We start from the raw sequence: 18,826 nt of genomic DNA on the forward strand, positions 1-18,826 counted from the left end.
GTTGTTGGCGTGTCAGGATGGGGTTCGGATCCCAGCGTTCATTTCTGCTAGTTTGCAGTGGTGGGACAGAGCAGCCGTCCTGTGTTGCACCGATACTTTTTAATACTTTGAATGTGAGGATGCAGCAGCAGTATTTGTACCCAGTCAACAGAGTAAACGCTGCTATCAGTGAGACAAATTATACCAGTGATGCTCAACTTCATGTGAAGGAGCTGGAACAGATCAGAGATAAACAGGAACCATAGAACAGGTGCTTGTTAATCACATGGATGAGATGGAGGGATGAGAGGACCAGGAGGTCCAACTGGTCCTGAGGTGAGGAGGACTGAGGGAGAGCTGGGCGGACAGTAGCCGCTAGTTAATCCCACAAGATGGCGTCAAAGCTCTGAGAAGAAAAATAGAACCTTTATTTTGAAATGTGACCCGGAAGTGTTGGCTCGCATGTTCTTGTAGTCTCCACAGTGGAGCGTCCAGCTGGTCTGAGGCGGATGAACATCAGCAGCAGCGCCAGTGTTCAGTTTCCTCCTCTGACTGTAGAACATGTCCAGACTCCAGAGTCTGAAGCTTTTCGTCAACCAGCGGCTGAACGCGGCCGTCGAGGAGATATTTGGACATTTTGAAAGAACAATCACCGAGTATGAAGAGGAGCTGGAGCGCCGCCATCGGAAGCTGCTGGATGTGGTTCTGACACCTGAAATAAAGCTGCGACACGCAGGTTTGTCATCTGTCTGTTGTTGGAAACACGCTGCTGCTCTGCTGACGGTGCGGGGAACCCATGCTAAGCTAACGGTGGCTAAAGCTCCCCCACGCAGCCTGTTAGCCGCAGCTAGCTGCTGCTGAAGTGCAGGCCGATGAGACGAGAAGCTCCCGAGAGTTGCAGCAGCCCAACACCGAGCAGCTGTCAGCAGCAGTTATTAGCAGCTTGGAGCCAAACACGACACGAACAGGAGACCTGCAGGCTGGGACTGCTGGTCTGAGATCAGAGGTTTGAAGAGTCCAGTCATTCTCAGTCAGGATCTCAGTGGATCAACCCTCATCGTTGTAACACGCAGGTCTCTGCTCTGTGTTTGGACTCTCATCTCAGGTTTTTGTCTCTGAGTCACAGTTTGTCGTCTCAGTTGATTATCCTGAAAACTGCAGCAACAATCAGACAACTTCTCATCTCCCTGGAAATGATTTGACATCTGTAATGGTTTCTGAGCAAACCATGACTTGTGATTTCTCTGTGTTTCTCTGTGTTCCAGTGATTCCTGCAGATGTGCAGCAGCTGCTGGGGAGTCAAGAAGAGGTTCCCCCTGAGCAGCAGGAGTGGAGCTCCAGGGTGGAGCAGGAGCAGCCAGAGCCCCCCCACATCAAAGAGGAGCAGGAGGAACTCTGGACCAGTCAGGAGGGAGAGCAGCTTCAAGGCCTGGAGGAGGCTGATATCAGCAAGTTGCCATTCCCTCCTGTCCCTGTGAAGAGTGAAGATGATGAAGAGAAACCTCAGTCCTCTCAGCTTCATCAGAGTCCAGCTGAGGAGAGCAGAGAGGTGGAGCCTCTAAGCAGCAGCTCCACCCTCCACCTGAAGACAGAAGCTGATGGAGACCACTGTGGAGGACCAGAACCAGCCAGCAACCTGGACCCAGACAGCCTTTTACACCCTGATACTGACGATGAGATTCTAGACTTGGCTGAACCGGAGTCTGATGACAGTGAAAACTGGAACAAACCCAGTGAGACTCAATCAGCTTTAGACTCTGTAAGTGATACAGGATGCAACACCGATTCTTTGAGCTGCTCCACATGTGGTAAACGTTTTCGTCGCAAAGAGAATCTGAAGATACACATGAGAATTCACACAGGAGAGAAGCCTTTTAGTTGCTCGGTTTGTAATAAAAGTTTTGTTTGTGGTGGAACTCTTTCAACTCACATGAGGATTCATACAGGAGAGAAACCTTTTGAATGCCCATTTTGTAATCGAAGATTCTACCAGAACTCATCACTACAGCTGCACATCAGGATCCATACAGGGGAGAAACCATTTAGTTGCACAGTTTGTGATAAAAGATTTGCACAGAAAAAACATTTGGTGCCCCACATGGCGATCCACACCAAGGAGAAACTCTTCAAGTGCATTGCTTGTGCTGAAAGATTTACTCGGCTTTATCAACTCAAGAATCACCAGGCAGTTTGTGACCCCTTACAGGTCCACCAGAACCAGACTGCTGGTAAATTCAACTCCCCGCAGTGAACTCAACTTTCACACCTTCAAATGTTGAGTTTCTGGAGATTTGGCAAAACATCCAATATCTTCCTACCGTTGACAGGATCTCTGTCCCTCGCTGATGCTGGTCACAAGTTTTGATTAAATGGTTGTTGTTGTTTTGGGTTTTTTTTAACACGACGGAAGGAAGCTTCAGTGCAGGGAAAGAAAGTGTCAACACTCCGGTCGAGTGCTGTTTTGTCAAATGTCCTGCTGAGTGTCACCTCAGAGGGGCCGTAGTGGGAGAGAAATATTTTGCAGCCACACAATGGCTTGTTCCCACACTTTGTTACTCCAATATACGTGCGTATAGATGTTCAATGTTGTGGTCTGTGGCAATTTTTTTTTATGGTGGAAGAAAGAGAGACATTAAGCCCCTTTCAATGACAAGAATTAAACCAATTAAATTGTTTTACCATTTCATGAAAATGTTCAAATGCTTTCAGAAGCCTTGAAGCCGACAAAAGCCGTTTGCAGTGATGCTCAGCTGGAGTTCGTTCCGCTGCGGTGCCTTCAGTTCAAGAAAGTCGATAATTCTACTTCTGATGTATTTCAGAAAAACCCCTGTGCTGCTCTGTAAATTCTCTTATCAGTACTAGAGCAGGACCCTGACTGATGGGGTCCATCGTAGCACGAAACATGGTAGTTGATTAATGATTAGTAATGAGCCTCTGCTCCACATATTTATCTGTATAATAAATATGTTTGTCTTCTGGTGTGTTTGTTTATTGTGAAGCTGATGAACTGTAATAATCCAATAAACGTCTTTCAAAGTGTAAACCAATGTTTTTTAAATTTATGGACCAGCTGAAGCAGAAGGTCCTCAGATTGTTGAAGCTGCAAAGAAGAAAATTGGTTTTATGGACTGGACAAACTGGAGCTTAATTTTCAATTTGAGATCAATAATTTCTGATTACAGACTCGAGAGGAAGTCAAACAAGACATGTTTTTATGTGCTATTCTGCATTTGTTTCCAGAATTTCCTTCATATTTTCTGTTTTGAGTTGAAAGTCAAACTGTTTACCAAAGATAACAGTGAAATAATTCCTCAGATGAGGGCGGCTGATGAAGTTCCCTGTTCCAGGGATGCGCTGCATACAGGACCAGTAGAAGTTAAACATTCATTGACTTTTGTTCTTGCTTGTTGACTCCAATAAATGTTCAAACTGTAAAGGAGCATCATTAGGCCCCGATGGCGAGGTCCCGATGACCAGTCAGGGACATCTGGTTCACTCCCATGTGTAACCACTTTATGGTATCCAGGAGCCTGATGGGAACAGGAACACCTCCTAATCTGCTTTGTCAGCATTTCTGTGTCCATTGTTGATGCAATAATCCTGCAACGTGATGTCCACCAAAGGTTTGACACAGTGACACAAGTTTGAAGAACCGTATTTAACACAACAACCATGAATGCAGTCACCATTTGTTCTCTCAATAGAGACCCAACTCTCTTTGCTGTTGCTGTGTGTCTGTTATTCCTGAATGTGACTGGACTGGCTGGGTTGAACTAAGCACATCTGGGGTTTGTCCCTGTGATGGCGACAGAGGTTCAGGTGTCCAAAACAGGTTTTTAAGAGTGTAAACCTCTTTATGGTCACGTTGTTGAAGGTTTCTTGGGTGGAGGCAGGTGAGAAGGTGTAGACTGGAATTCTTTTAGGACAAGATTTCAGTATGCCGACATTCCAGAGCAAGGAGACGTTGAGTCAGTCCACTTGCTTCAGTCTGTCACAGCTGGATGAAGTCTGTGTGACCTCCTTCCTGCCGTTTGAGGTTTGGTGTCACCTCTTTAGCAGCAGGCTCCCCAGCGTGTACCTTCATGTGTGAGTCCACTGAGCGTTTCTCCTGGTACCTCTTCCCACAAACGTGGCAGCTGTATGGTTTCTCACCGGTGTGCGTCAGCATGTGTCTCTTCAGGTCAATCTTCTGGACGAAGCTCTTGCTGCAGAGCTGGCAGCCATACGGCTTCTCCTTCTTGTGGAATCTTTCGTGCGTCTCCAGTGAGACCTTCTGCCGGAACCGCTTCCCGCAGAGACTGCAGATAAACGGCTTCTCGCCTGTGTGGATCCGCATGTGTGAGTCCAGGTTGCCGATCTGGCGGAAGTTCTTCCCGCAGACCCTGCAGGTGTACGGCTTCTCACCGGTGTGGATCCTTTTGTGCACATCCAGATGCTGGCTCATGGTGAACTTCTTGCCACACACATCGCAGGAGTAAATCCGGGGCTTTCCTCCAGTGTGGCTCTTGATGTGCCTCTTCAGAACTGTGTTTTCTATAAATGTCTTCCCACAGAACTCGCAGATGTACGGCCTCTCACCAGCATGTAACTTCATGTGTCTCTCCAGAGAGCCCTTCCTGGGGAAGTCTTTGCCACAGTCCTTGCAGCTAAAGGGTTTCTGGCCAGTGTGTGTCCTCATGTGGATCTCCATGTCCCTGAAGCTGACGCCACAAATGTCACAGGCACGGCTGGTTTCTCTGTGACTCTGGATGTGGACCTGCAGATTCTCCGGGGAGTCCAGCTGCATTCCACAGATGCCACAGCAGCCGTCAGGGTTGTTTAGATGAGTTTCTGCGTGTCGCAAAAAGTTGCCTTTATTGTGAAAGGAGTTGCCGCACACCTTGCAGCAGTGTCTTCTGGTGACGGCGGACTGGTCGGTGGCTGCATCGTGACTTCGGACATGTCGCCTCATCTCTGCACTCTTGTTGAAGCCTTTGCCGCAGACTTGGCAGCTCAATGGCATCTGACCATCATGAGTCTTCATGTGCCGTTCCAGAGAGCCGGCATGGCTGAACTCTTTCTGGCACACGGTGCACGTGAATGGCTTCACTGCCGCGTGGATCCTCATGTGTGTGACCATGTTGCCCTTCTGGTTGAAGCCTTTCCCGCAAAAGTGGCACCTGAAGGGCTTTTCCCCAGTGTGCAAGCGCAGGTGCGTCTCCTGCGCCCGGATGGACGGGAACTTCTTACCACATATGTCACAGGTCCTGCTGGTGTCGCGGTGTTTCTGAAGGTGGAGCCTCAGATTGTCGCTGGAATCCAGATACTCACCACAGAGACCGCACAGATACTCCGGCTCTTTCAAATGCTTCTCCACATGTTTCATCAAAAAACCTTTTCTGTCGAAGGCTTTCCCGCACACTCTGCAGTGGTGACACATGGTCTCTCTGTAGTTCTCATCCTCTTCCTCCTCGGTGGCCACATCGTCTGGAGAAGGAGGCTGAAAATCAGGCTCTGAAACATCTTCCGGTTGGGATGACGTGCAGGGCCGCGGCTCTGTCGGATGCTGGTCCAGAGAGACCGACAAACATGACTCTGCAGAGAAGATCACATAAAGTAGCTTGTAAGTCTCCTGAACTGCTCCTGATTATCACAACCGCTGTACAGCTGTGAAATACTAATACTAAATACCAGCAGATTTAAAGAGGAACAAAAAATAACAACACATTAACCAGATAATAATCCTTGTTTATGGCAGCCCCTTTGACTGTTCTCCTATTCAAGATCTACCGGCTGATATTACAGTGGAGGCTGTAATCGTAAGTCCTGTGTCATCATTCACCTTTTAATTGAAAACGCTGCCTCAAAGGTGCAGCATCGCGCCCCTAAGCTTTCCTCACATCAACACAACGACCTCAATTCTGAGGTTCAGCTGTGAGTTTCAGTTCCTGGAGGAGACAAGGATTTTTGCCAATGCCCTCAGTAGAGAGAAGATAAAAATAAAATCTAGACATATTGATGTTTAGTTTTCAGTAAAGGCTCATGAACGTCATCCAGAAGGTCTTTGACGGGCCCAACTGTCCACTAGGCGGCGCCCCAACACCACAATAACCTCCATCAACACCGTCACCTTGAGAAGGTAACGGTCAGTGCCATCAGTGGGTCCACTTAGAGGTTAGGACGCTCGGGTCCTGGGAGTTACGTCGTCTAGTTGACTCGCTGGCGGTCCTCACGTGGCTCCAGCTGTTCATTTTCTGACTCTTCGAACGACGTCCGGGGTGAAAGGTCGCGGGTTCCCACCATTACAGCCACGTTCCTGATTCCGTTTACGTTCTGTTTTCTAACAGTTTCAGTTTCGTTTGTTTTATTTTCTGGGACGATTTCGTTATGGTGATTAATAAAGTTTTGAATCTACTGTGTTTTGTAGTTTTGTTTTTGCCTCACTGAAGCGCTGAGCCTTCTAAGCTGCTGCAGATAAGCCGACTAGCTGAGTGGCTGATAGATGAGACTGAAAGCTCCCGTGGGGGACAGGAAAGGCTTCGATGGGAGTTTCCTCCGAACACTGACCCCCTGTTTCAGCTCTCAGGGTCTCGCCGGGCTCCCGCGCCGCTCCGCCGGCCGCGCTGCTCGCCTGGAACACGTTGAAGATGAGCTCCACCACGGCGGTGATCCGCTCGGCCACCAGCTTCTTCAGCGCCTCCACGTCCGCGGGTCGGCGCTCCTCTAGCAGCCAGCAGATGTGCTCCGCGGCCGCCGCCAGCTGCTGCTCGACCACCGCCTGCAACTTCCGCTGCTCGCAGCTTTTGGACCGTTTTTTGGACATTTTGACCCAATTACCAACGAACAAAGAGCAGAGGAATGTAAACAATGCGGCGACTTCCGGGGTCCCATCTCAACGTCATCGCGTAAAGACGCCGACGCGGCTACGTGCTTCCAGGATCGTTCATCCAGGAACTTGCCGACGTGGGTTGTTGCGTTTGTTTCCAACTTGAAACCAACGGCGTTTAGAAAAACATCAGGTGTTTTTGTTGTTCTGTTTCAGTGTTGACTGAAGATGCAGTCAGAGGTTTCTTCTTTAATTCAGACAGGACACTTAGAGACACTGAACATTCAAATATCAAAGGATTGCGGGGAGGGACAGCAAATGGAGCCAACTTTTTGAGAACGCCTACATTTCTTGTTATTTTTTAAACACGTTTTGAGGGCATTCGTGGTTAAGAAGTTTAGACACAAAACTGTAGATTGCAGCTCCATCATGTCTTCATGGGTTTGAATCAACCGCTCCAACAGCTGCCGCTCTTTACCAGTTGTTGTTGCTCGTGAGTTGACTTGTGCCGAGTCGTCAGATCCCTGAGACAATTTAGAAGTGTGAAATCACTGCAGGCTGTCCTGTTTGCTGGGGGCACCTCTCCCTCTGTGGCCTGGTTAACGAAGTTCACCTACGGCACATCGCGACCCGCCGGCCTCCGTTACACGCGTCCCTCTTAAGTCGGTAAGCAAACTGTCAAGCGCATCTAAAGGTATCAACAAAACCCCACTGAGAGCCGTCGCCGGTTCATCGGCCGGACGTCACTTGGGTTTTGCGAGCAGGTGAAGGACGACTTGACTTCCAGGATGCCGTACTGAGGTGTTGACAAACGCTCCCAGGAACCAAACCAAGAGAGTAAACAGACCAGAGTTTGATTCAAACGGACAAAATGAGACAAATGGGAAAAGGGACACACAAAGACCACATTCACTCCTTCCGTTCATCAGATGTTCCAGTTTCTGCTTCCTCTTTTTCTCCACAGTGGCCATTTTCCTGAAAAAAGAGGTGCCATCGTCAGTCTGCTTGATGTAGCTAGTCACCTGCACCAAGTTAGCTACAATTAGCTTAGCATAAAGACAAGACTAAGCCTTGCTGCATCACAGCCCTTTAGTCCTGCAGTGTCCTTGTCCAGGTCTGGTTGCCAGGCAATCAGCCTTCAATGCTAACCAGCCGTTGGCTGTGGCTTTAACAAGATTCTATTGTGTGTCAATCAAAACCAAAATACTGCAACTCTTTTCATGTCGCATTGTTTCTATGGTGGGGATCTTTTTGGTCAGCCTCCTACCCGTTGACTCTCCTCCTTCCTCTCCCTCCTCCTCCTCTGCTCTGCCTCCACAATGCTGAAGAAGTCCATTTCGGCTCTGGCGATCAGCTGATCAGGACTTTCGTGTCCGTCGGGGTCTCGTCCCGCCTCGTCCTCCCGACTCTGCTCGGAGCGACTCCTCTCCTTCAAGCGGATCTCCTTCTGACGAGCCTCCAGAATCTTCTCTCGCTTCGTCTCTCGCTCCAACATCTGCACACAAACATCCAGTGGTGCTGCATCAGCCGGTGGTGTCAGGTGGTCCTAAGGACCCGCAGAGATCCGTTGCCTGATTTCATGAGTGGCTCCTGTTTTCCGCATGGCGAATATATTTGCAAGTAGATGAGACCTGTTGACTTGTGTGGCTTCACCTCGTGGTGGGTCTGCTCGAGTCTCACCTCAGCAAGAAGACTCTTCTCATTCTTCTGCAGGCTGGACAGTCCAGCGCAGACCTCCAGCAGGGTGGCGGCGCCCTGCTTAGAGCCGCATGCCACCAGGCGTCCACTCTCCTGCACGCGGAGGCTGTAGAGCGCCTCATCACACACCTGAACACAAGAAACAGTCAACAGGTTGATTCCAGCAGGACGCGCGTTTGCAAACTAAATAAGGACATCAGATCACCTTGACACTCAGTGTGGGGTCACTCTGTTTGAACAAGACGTCCCACACGTCCAGCACCCCGTCCGTTTTCACAGTGAAGAAGACAGAAGGTCTGACAGGACTCCAGGACGCATCTGTCAGGTACGACATCTGGTAGCTGGTCGAAGCAAAAACCCCAGATCAGAAACACCATGAAGGAGCAGCAGAGAAGGACGGGCTGAGACAGCAGCACATCAAATCAGATGCTAACAAACAAATTACTTGGTCCACATGATGGATGAGTCCTTGATGTCCTCAGACCAGATGCGGGCTGTCCAGTCCCCCACCGTCAGGAAGTTTTTGGGGAAGAACGGGTTCCTCTGCAAAGCGTAGATTGGTCCGTGGTGTCCACTATATGTGCAGACGATTTTCTCACCTGGGGTCTTTGCCTTCCTGTTACAGGACACGATCAGGCCTTGTTCTGTCCCCACCATGAACTTGGTTGGCTAGAGGACACAAGACGACTCTTAAAGGGACAGTTGAACATCTTGGACACACCCACTACTGTCAAATCTGGATTGTAAACATGCAGCTAGAGTGCACTCGTTTAGCTTAACAAGACTGGAGACAGCTAGCTGGTTAGCTTACCATCAATATTGAAAACAGCTAGTTTGTTAGCTTAGCATGAAGACTGGCAAAATCAAGCAAGTTGACTAAGCACTGTGCAACAACTGGAAACTTTTTAGCTTGTGTTAGCATAAACATGGGAAGCAGCTGGTTGGCCCTGTGAAGATGAGACGGCCGGCTTCTGTCCTCTGATTGGGTGCTGTCATAGGAGAGACACTCACCATGGTGGCTTCAAACTCGAGAGAAATGGCTCCTAAAGCGCGTTCCAAGTTACCCTCCCTCCCAGGGTCCAGAACCAGACGTTCCGTGGGCTCACTTAGCCTGCGTATATCCCACCACAGAACCTGGAGGAGATACCTCAGTTGGTCATGCTGAACACGTCTGTTCTTCTACACATCTGTTTGTCTCACTACCTGTCCGTCAGTGGAGGTGGAGAAGATGTCTGTCCCGGTCTTGGACTGCAGCCAGATGACCTTGTACACCGGGTCTCTGTGACTCTGCTCTAAAGAGGAAACCTCCAGTGGCTGGCTGCCTCTTCGTGTGTCCCAGTAGGCTGAAATGAGGACATACAGGATGTGATGAACCTTGTGGAAGACAGGAAGTGACCCCTGAATGCATCCATCACCGGAACCCACCAATCTGTCCATTGTAGCCGCCGCCCACTAGAGTATGAGGGTCTTTAGGGTTGTAGTCCAGACAGACAAGTGCAGACGTCGGCGTCAGAGTCATCTCAGGTCTGTTTGGGTTCTCTGAAATACAAACACGTGATTTCTGACTGTCTCTGTCTACCTGAGGGTCTCAAAGACCGTCACCCACCGATGTCCCAGATATACGAGTCCAGGCTCATGTCTGTGGGGGCTTTCTGGAACTCAAGGCAGGAGTAGGCGGCTGCCAGCTTCCTGCCACCATCGGGATGCCAGGACAAACCCGCGACAGTTCGCCTCACCTGGTTCGGATCCCTGCAGAGACATGGGCTTGTTTATAACCAGACTCTCACCAGCAGAGGGCAGCTCAGGTTTATGCAGATCTACACCGAGAACTGGTGCCAAGAGAAAACTGAGGTTGCCCTTCTCCTAAGAGGACTGGCTCCTGAGGTACCTGAACACGTTGATGGTCTTGGCGAATGGCGGTTCCTCACTCTCCTCCACCTCCTCCTCATCCTCAAAGTACTCCTGATAGATGTCCACAGCGTTGTTCTGTTTGATGCAGTGTTCCATAGCCTGGACCACAGATTACATTAGAATAGATGACATCACATAGTGCCTGATGACCTCACAACTGCTACGTTATGACCACTTTAGCAGGTGAAGGGGGGCAAAGGAGATCTTACGCTGCCCAGCTGCAGGATGCTGTTGATGTAGCTCTCGTCTTTCTCCACCTTCTTTCGGAAGCGAATGGTCTGTTCCATCTCCTGGGGGTTGACATCCTTGGGCCAACCCCCCTCCACGTGGTTCATCCCTTGACTGTGCGACTCAAAGCGTTCTGTGTTCACCTGCAGGGAAACACCTGACCCAGCTGAGCATCTGGTTCACAAGTGGAACCTTCAGACACACCAGTTGAAAAGAACAATGTCAGTTTGCCGTGATGTTCTCGATATTATTGTATATCGAACTGGACCTCAACCGCTGCGGGCAGCTGGTTACCCTGCGAGGCAGCGAGTTTCCCAGGATCCCCAAATCACACAGGAGCCCATTTGCCAGGTTTATTTATTAACTCAGTGGCAGGAAGCAGCGTTTTCCACGTAGTGTATGAGGATGATTTTACAGTCCTCACAGGACCCCCAGGGAGTCCCAGACCACACCTTTACCACTCGTTGGGCTTGCAGCTTTGCCCGACCACTGTCGTAGATGTGTGACGTTGGGTCACGTGTCAGACGCACTCACCTGGTGCTCTGACGTATCATGTCCGACTTGCACCGCCTGGTCACGGCTGGTTAGGGGGATGAACTGCAGTGCCAGGCTCGGTTCCGGGGGGACGTCCACCAGTAGCTCCGCTGGCCTGTCCGAAAAGAGGGTCTGGCGGCCAAAGTCTCTTCGGGGCTTCGTGTAAACATGGACGACCTCCATCTCTCCCACGGTCACCGCCCGATCTCCCCGAAAACACCAAACTTGTGAAAACGGTCGCGCTGGAGCGCTGTTTACCGTCACCTAGCAACGCCGTGGAAGAGGAAGCGTCTGCTGTAACCTAGCAACGCTCAAACGACGTCAACCTGCTGAGAGCCACAGCTCGGAACATCTCCGCGTCATTTCTAGGTGACAAATAGCATCATTCTACCTTACAAATGAAACTGAAGACGCTGATGAGGTTCGCTTAATCTGTTTTAAATGAGTTTGGATTAAAACTCAGTTTCGCGTGTTCCAGCACACACAGCGGAGCCTGAGGCAGGAAACCTGCTGCTGATGTCGGTTGGCAGCGTTCACCCTCGTTCATGAGCCTCATGCTGCTGCTCCCGAGTCGGGAGGATCTTTCTCTTCCCGTCCAGCAGGGGTCGCTGCTCTTCCTCTGTGCTTCCTGCGGTCGCCGCGGACCTCGGCGTGTGTGTGTGTGTGTGTGTGTGTGTGTGTGTGTGTGTGTGTGTGTGTGTGTGTGTGTGTGTGTGTGTGTGTGTTCGCCTCCCTGCTGGCTCCTTCAGTTCTCTGCAGGGCTGAAAGTGTAGAGGAGCGTCACCATGTGCGCCGTGCAGCTGCTGCGGGTGTCGGTCCATGAGCGGATCCTCGCCGCCGCTGAAGACTTCCTGCTGCAGCTGCAAAAAGGAGAAGAAGCGGCTGAAGTCCCGGTGCTGAGAGCGCTGCTCACCGAGCGGCTAACGGCGGCTGCGGAGCAGATCGTCGCCCTGCTGGAGGAAACCGTGGCGGAGTACGAAGACAGAGTTGAGCGGTCAGAGCGGGAGATCTGCCGCCAGAGGAGGCTGCTGGATGCCGTGCTGAAGCCCGAAGTCAGGCTGCACAGAGCAGGTCGGTCCCGCACACCGGACTGGGGAGAGCATGCTAATGCTAGCTAGCATGGGCTAGCAGGGGTGGCTAGCATCCAGCTTTTTACAGCCAGTGACAGTACTGTGAACATGTCACGTCACTCCGCAGCTCTGGGAGTCAAACAGCTCGTCCACTCTAAATAACACGTGTTTCAGTCACATCCCGAACATGTCAATCATTCGCTCTTCAGAGGTCTTCTTTAACGTGACGTTTAACGATTCTGCACCATCGTTAAACTCACTTCCGTCAATGACATCATAAATTCAGGTCACAGGCCGTTAATCCGGTGTAATCCGCGTCCTCATCAGACCACCAGCTGCTACGTTCACCTGACTCACCAGGAATGTTTTGTTTTTCCCCAAATCAAAGTGTCAGTGGATTCTACTGGAGGAGGCTCTAGAGCAGGGGTGTCAAACTGATCCAGTCAGGGCCGGTGTGGCTGCAGGTTTTCATTCCAACCAAGCGAAAACAACACCTGAATCAATTTAAATCAATCAAGCTGTGTCCTCACAGCTCATTTCTTGGATCAGGTGTTGCTTTTGCTTGGTTGGAATGAAAACCTGCAGCCACACCGGCCCTTACTGGATCAGTTTGACACCCCTGCTCTAGAGGGTTTGTAAATGATGTCAGACTCCGTCAAAGTGTCGATGTGTTTCTCCTCAGACTTCCTGAAGCCGCCAGTTGTCACGCATCCAGTCAGTCCTGCTCCGGCACAGACTGAACCAGAGGAGGACAACGGCCAGAAGACCCCTTGCTGCCCCTCTCCCGCCGTCCATCAGCTGGACTCACCAGGCGGTTGGCTCCCTCACAATGACAGCGACCAGGATGGCAACTGGACCGCAGAACTTCGCTCGCACACTGTCAGACTGTTGCGGAAGAAGAAGAGAGGACGACCCTCTCTCGGTATTAGGAGGCCGTTTGCGGCAGCGAGCTTCTGGTGTCATGTGTGTGGGCGAACACTGCAGGGCAAAGGCTTCCTTCTCCAACATGTCCTGAAGGTCTGCGCCAATGACCCAGATGGGCGCTGTGGCTTCTGTGGCGAGCGTTTAGACTCAGCAGATAGCCTGACTGCCCACTTGCGCCATCACCAGGAGACGAGCCGGACGTGCTCCTTCTGCGGGAAAACCTTCCAGTCCATCCCCGCGCAGGAGCTGCACCAGCGGCTGCACACTGGACTGAAACCCTACAGCTGTGAAGTCTGCGGCAAGAAGTTCAGCCAAAAGGGCAACATGACATCACACATGCAGGTGCACACCACAGAGAAACCTTTCCAGTGTCAGCAATGCAAACGTGCCTTCTGTCATATGACCTCTCTAGAGCGGCACATGCAGGAGCACAGCAGCGAGGGAATGCACGCCTGCGCGGACTGCGGGCAAGAGTTTCGTAAGAAGCGAGCCCTGCACAAACACATGGTGAGTCACCAGAAAGATGCGGGGGGCAAGTCTAAGAGACGCCGCAGCACAGCACCATCCTACCGCTGCAAGGTTTGCAGTGACGTGTTTGACAGGCGGAGCTTCTTGGTGAAGCACGTGGGGATTCACCTGCAGGACCCCAACTGCTGCTGCGGACTCTGCGGGCACCAGTATGAGTCTGCTGACAGCCTCGCTGCTCACCTGCGCTCTCACCGGGAGCTCAGCAACACCTGCCACGTGTGTGGGAAGGGCTTTCCAGCACTGGCGGCGCTGCAGATGCACATGAGGATCCACACTGGAGAGAAACCCTTCAGCTGCAGCTTCTGTGGGAAGGCCTTCAACCAGAGTGGCAACCTTAAGACCCATGTGAAGATCCACACAGGTGAGCGCGCCTTCTTCTGCAGCCTCTGTGGGAAGGGTTTCACTCAGAAGCAGACGCTGGATACGCACGTCCGTTTCCACAACAAGGAGCGGCGTTTCCTCTGTCAGGTGTGTGGCAAAGGCTTCATGCAGGATGTGGACCTGAAGAGACACATCTTGATCCACACTGGAGAGAAACCCTACAGCTGCAATGTCTGTGGCAAGAGCTTCCAGGCTAAGCGCTCACTCAACGGACACCTCAAGGCCCACATGGCGAGGGAGGGGACGCCACAGGAACCAGACGCGTCCTACTTTGCCCAGCTATAGGCAGACATTGGGTTTCTATCTTACGAGCTTTTCACCAGCAGGGGACTGAGACTGCGCAGGAATGGGGGGGGGGGGGGGGGGCAGTGGATGCATAGGAGCCGAGGTGCAACCTGTGAGGCGGCACTGAACATGTAACGTCTTCTGGTGCTCTGTTAGTTGGATGTGATTCATTCAGGTCCACTTGTCCCTAAACGCCCGCCCTCTAATACCAACACCTTTGATGCGTCCAGTGTTTCAGATCTTGTTGACGCTGTCTGAAAGGTCACGATAGGGTCATAGCGAGGTGGTCATTGGGACCCCCCCTCGGTCAGAGTCCAGTTCTACCACCGTCAGTCGTTACAGTACAATCAGTCCAACATTTCTGCAGATGTCCACAGGTTGTTAGGAGCCGAAGGCTGGACGTTTTTCCCCCTTAAAAAAAACAAACAACCAAGAGTGTGTGACACGTCTGTGTGTGTTTTCTACAGCAAAAGTTCCCGAGTTCATTTAAATTCATCACAAATGACTTGGAAAGGAGATTTTTGATGAATGAAAGCCAGCGGCACTGCGCCATCGTGTCGACGCGTTTCATGGAGAAACACACTTGGTGGTGTAGTTGCTACAGTGGGGGTTTTCTCAAGCTTCTTCTTGTTTGTTTTTGCTAAATCAATAAATGGGTCAGTCAGGGCAAGACGCCACGAGTCCATTTCACTGTCTCCACACAAGGTTTCAGTTCATTTTTTTGGACGCCGCTGCAATGGGACATTGCAGTTGAGTCAATATTTAGTGATTTTGATGCGTTTCCTTCAGTGACAATCAGTTTCTGTTGACAGCAGTTTTCAATCACTTCGTGGTGAATGCAACACAGATAAATGTGTGATTTTCTTAACCTGGAAACACAAACGGTAGTCGTTCGAGTTCTGATGGAGAAACTGAGGGAGGGGGGCGTCCGTCCTCTGAGCTTCAGGGTCCCACCTGCAGACCGTCTTCATGCCTTCATTTGTCATTTACAGATCATCAATCTTAGGAACCTTGTGACGTGCTTGCGCAGGCTTCTGTAGCAGGTGATGGAACCCAGTGTCAATGTTTCACTCCGTCCAGCAGGCGGCGACTCTCCGTCTCCGTCGTAGGTCAGAACTCGTTCACCTGGAAGGAGCAGACGATTCTCCCTGCTGCTTGTGGAAAATGAGGCTCTCCTGGATGCTTCTGTCCGAGGGCCCGCCGCGCTGTGGGCTCCAGGCCCTGACGGACTCCGTGTCGGAACAGCTTCGCCGGGTCGGGGAAGAGATTCTCGGTCTGCTGAAGGAGCGGGACGGACGCCCCGGGGGCCGCCTGCTGCAGCCGCTCACCGAGCTGCTGGCTGCGGCTGCTGAGCGGATCGTTGGGCTGCTAGAGCGGGAGCTGGAGTGGCAACGGCGGCAGATGGAGGGGCAGAACCGGCTGTTGGAGGCCGTGCTGAGCCCGGTTGTCCGACTGAAGCGTGCAGGTGAGTTCGGATTCCGCCGCGTTCCCCTGCAGCCCGTCAACATGCAGCCACATCGGCGGGCTGTTGCTAGACAACCGGGCAGAACAGAACCTCTCCACGACTCGGAAAACAGTCTGGTTTCACTATTCAGCATCACGCAACCGTTTAGTTTAGGGTCAGAAACGTCAGTGTGACGTCTCCGACAAGAAATTGACCAAGAAAGGAAATGAGAAAATAAAATATTGAATATATGAACAAATTTAGGGGAGACCGGAGTCAGCTAACCTGCTTTATTCATGAATCAATCCAACTTTACTGGTCGGGCACTTTTCACTTTCAGATGTCAGAGTGGACAACATTCACGCGATCAAATGAAGGAACTGTCAGTGCACGAAGGAAGTCAGGAAGTTCCAGTGAGGAATCACCGGAGTTAAGATTAGAACATAAGTCATTCCATTCCGACGCCAGGACTGAGGACTTGAAAGCTGCTGATATCACCCCCCCCCCACACACACACACACACACACACACACACACAGGTGTGGCTCATCCTTAGTCATTATCTGCCTTCCTTCAAGTGAACAGCGTTTATGAGGAGCAACCCGTTGCATCAGCAGACCCGGTTCTGTTCCGTCACACCCAGACAGTCAGGTGTCCACCGGTGAAGGTTCCTTCAACTAACCATTGTAAGAGTTTGAACATGTAAAATGTTTTCTCCTGTAGACTCATCAACTCTCAAGACAGCTGATGAAAGAGCACCTGAGCTCACCAAGTTGGACCTGGTCTCCTCAGCCACGCTCTGCTCTTCCCGCCCTGACAGTAAGGAGGACTGGCAGGGAAGCAACGGCTCCTCCAGTGATAAAGCAGTAACAGGGACAGGGGGACAGCAGTCTGACAGACAGAGAACCCCAGGCCTGGTCTCATCGGACCCTCTGGCGGCTGGCTGCTGTGCCATTTGTAAGAAAACTTTCTGCCATCAAAGGAACTTAGTGAAGCATGCAGAGAACCACTCAGACAACCAGGAGCGTCTCTGCGGCGTCTGCGGACGACAGTTTGACTCCTCAGACAGTTTGTTTGGTCACCTCAGGTCTCACAGAGCTATCGCCAGCCAGGGTGAGACATGTGCAGTTTGTGGGAAGATGTTCCAGAACATGGAGACACACATGAGGAGTCACACGGGAATCAAACCTTTCAGCTGTGACAACTGCAGCAAGAGCTTCCCTCGAGCCGGTGCGCTCCGGCGACACAAGAGGATCCACAGCAGGACGCCCCTGGACAGCGACCAAGCGACACTTCGGGATCACCTGCCAACTCGAGCCCAGGAGGATGGAGACTGTAGCACCCAGGTTGCTCAGCTGGAGACATCAAAGATGTCATCTCAGTCCGCCTCACTGGTGTGTAGAGTCTGTGGTGATTCCTTCCACAGCCGGGGATTCTTACGGAAACACGCTGAAGCCCACTGTAGGGCATCTCTGAGCGTCTGTGGTGTCTGTGGTCATCAGGCGGAGTCATGCGATGACCTGCTGACTCACCTGCAGACTCACCGAAAGACTGGTGGGACCTGTAGCATATGCGGGAAAAGTTTCCAGAACATGGAGATGCATATGCGAAGCCACATGGGCATTAAACCATACCACTGCTCAGTCTGCAACAAACGCTTCCCCCGCGCTGGCGCACTGCGGCGCCACAAGAAGATCCACATGGGGGAGCGACCTTACACCTGCCAGCAGTGTGGGAAGGCCTTCATCGAGAGCAGCGCCCTGAGGACTCATAGCAGGAGTCATGAGGATGACACGCTGGTTCCAGACTCTCTAAGGCTGAACTCCAAGATGGAAAACAGTCCTGCTGCTCGAGTGGCATCTCACTGTTGCAAAGTCTGTGGCGAATCTTTTCAGAGTAAAGGCACTTTAAGGAAACATGCTGAAAACCACTCACTTGAGTCCACCTGTGGCGTCTGCGGTAAGCATTCATTGCCGTGCGAGACATTATCTGACCACCTCAAAACTCACCGGGACATCGGTAAAATCTGTCACATCTGCGGTAAAACTTTTCAGAACATTGAGACACACATGAGAAGTCACACAGGTGTCAAGCCGTACCACTGCACTGTCTGCAGTAAAACCTTCCCACGGCCCGGGGCCCTGCGGCGTCACAAAAAGATCCACAGTGGGGAGCGACCATACATCTGTGAGTTCTGCGGGAAGTTGTTCATCGACAGTAGCGCCCTGACAACGCATATCAGGAAGCATACCAGCGACAAACCCGCCCACCGTGTCTCCTGCGAGACCTGCGGGAAGAGCCTGGCATCTGTCCATGTCCTGGAGGTCCACAAAAGGATCCACACGGGCGAGAAACCTTTCCTGTGCCGCGTGTGTGGGAAAGCTTTCAGGCAGGTCGGAGGGCTGAATGCTCACTTGCTGACGCACAGTGGCGAGAAGCCGTTCAGCTGCAGCGTCTGCGGGAAGAGCTTCAGCACCAAAGGATACCTGGAGACTCACCTGCGGTTCCACAGGAAGGAGCGTGCCTTTAGCTGCGAGCGGTGCTGGAAGGCCTTCGTCACCAGGAACGACCTGAAGAAGCACTTGCTGACGCACAGCGGAGAGAAGCCATTCAGCTGCTGCATCTGTGGGAAGAGCTACCAGGAGAAACGCTCATGTGACGTCCACATGAAGGTGCACCAGGAAGGCCGGCTCGCCCCTGAACCGATCAGGAGCCAGAACATTCTGCAGATGGACCTGTAACTGTTGCTGTGTAATTTGTAAAGATGTCTCAACATATGAGTGATGTCCAAGACTACAGGTGGATTTAGTTTGCCCTGATCTCAGGCTCTAAGTTGTGGCCACATTTGGTGGGACTTCTGAACACATTGGCTCAGGTTATGCACCAGTCATGATCAGGTGAGACTGTCACGTGACTGCACTTTTTTTACAGATGAAATAAAATACTTTCCACTGAAACTTTTTGAATAAACCCTGTAATGTAACATACGGGGGGGGGGGGTCGTCCTTGTTACATTAATTCTTGACAATAAATAAATAC

The 18,826-nt window shown here is 51.5% G+C and overlaps 3 protein-coding genes across 3 annotated transcripts; 1 reads left to right on the forward strand and 2 right to left on the reverse strand.

The window, feature by feature from the left end:
- The first annotated feature begins 430 nt into the window (after positions 1-430).
- On the forward strand, positions 431-18,778 carry LOC147240276 (uncharacterized). The gene is made up of 6 exons (XM_086194319.1): positions 431-715; positions 1,245-2,068; positions 2,411-2,413; positions 13,933-14,340; positions 15,391-15,808; positions 16,511-18,778. The coding sequence occupies exons 1-6, from the start codon at positions 541-543 to the stop codon at positions 18,526-18,528; spliced, it is 3,846 nt and encodes a 1,281-aa protein (XP_086050445.1). The 5' UTR covers positions 431-540; the 3' UTR covers positions 18,529-18,778.
- Positions 2,028-6,855, reverse strand: LOC147240277 (uncharacterized). Its single transcript, XM_086193360.1, has 2 exons — positions 6,526-6,855; positions 2,028-5,553 (listed from the first exon to the last, which is right to left on the reverse strand). Exons 1-2 carry the CDS (start codon positions 6,779-6,781, stop codon positions 3,971-3,973), a joined length of 1,839 nt encoding a protein of 612 aa, XP_086049486.1. The 5' UTR covers positions 6,782-6,855; the 3' UTR covers positions 2,028-3,970.
- On the reverse strand, positions 7,151-11,406 carry dnai2b (dynein, axonemal, intermediate chain 2b). The gene is made up of 12 exons (XM_086193365.1): positions 11,156-11,406; positions 10,603-10,764; positions 10,371-10,492; positions 10,089-10,231; positions 9,908-10,021; positions 9,686-9,825; positions 9,494-9,616; positions 8,928-9,151; positions 8,688-8,823; positions 8,465-8,611; positions 8,052-8,279; positions 7,151-7,759 (listed from the first exon to the last, which is right to left on the reverse strand). Exons 1-12 carry the CDS (start codon positions 11,336-11,338, stop codon positions 7,694-7,696), a joined length of 1,788 nt encoding a protein of 595 aa, XP_086049491.1. The 5' UTR covers positions 11,339-11,406; the 3' UTR covers positions 7,151-7,693.
- Positions 18,779-18,826: the final 48 nt, after the last annotated feature.

Source organism: Aulostomus chinensis, chromosome 22 (genome assembly GCF_037954235.1).
Source record: "Aulostomus chinensis isolate RoL2024-O1b breed Wild chromosome 22, RoL_Achi_v1.0, whole genome shotgun sequence".
In the NCBI taxonomy this organism is placed as follows: domain Eukaryota; kingdom Metazoa; phylum Chordata; class Actinopteri; order Syngnathiformes; family Aulostomidae; genus Aulostomus; species Aulostomus chinensis.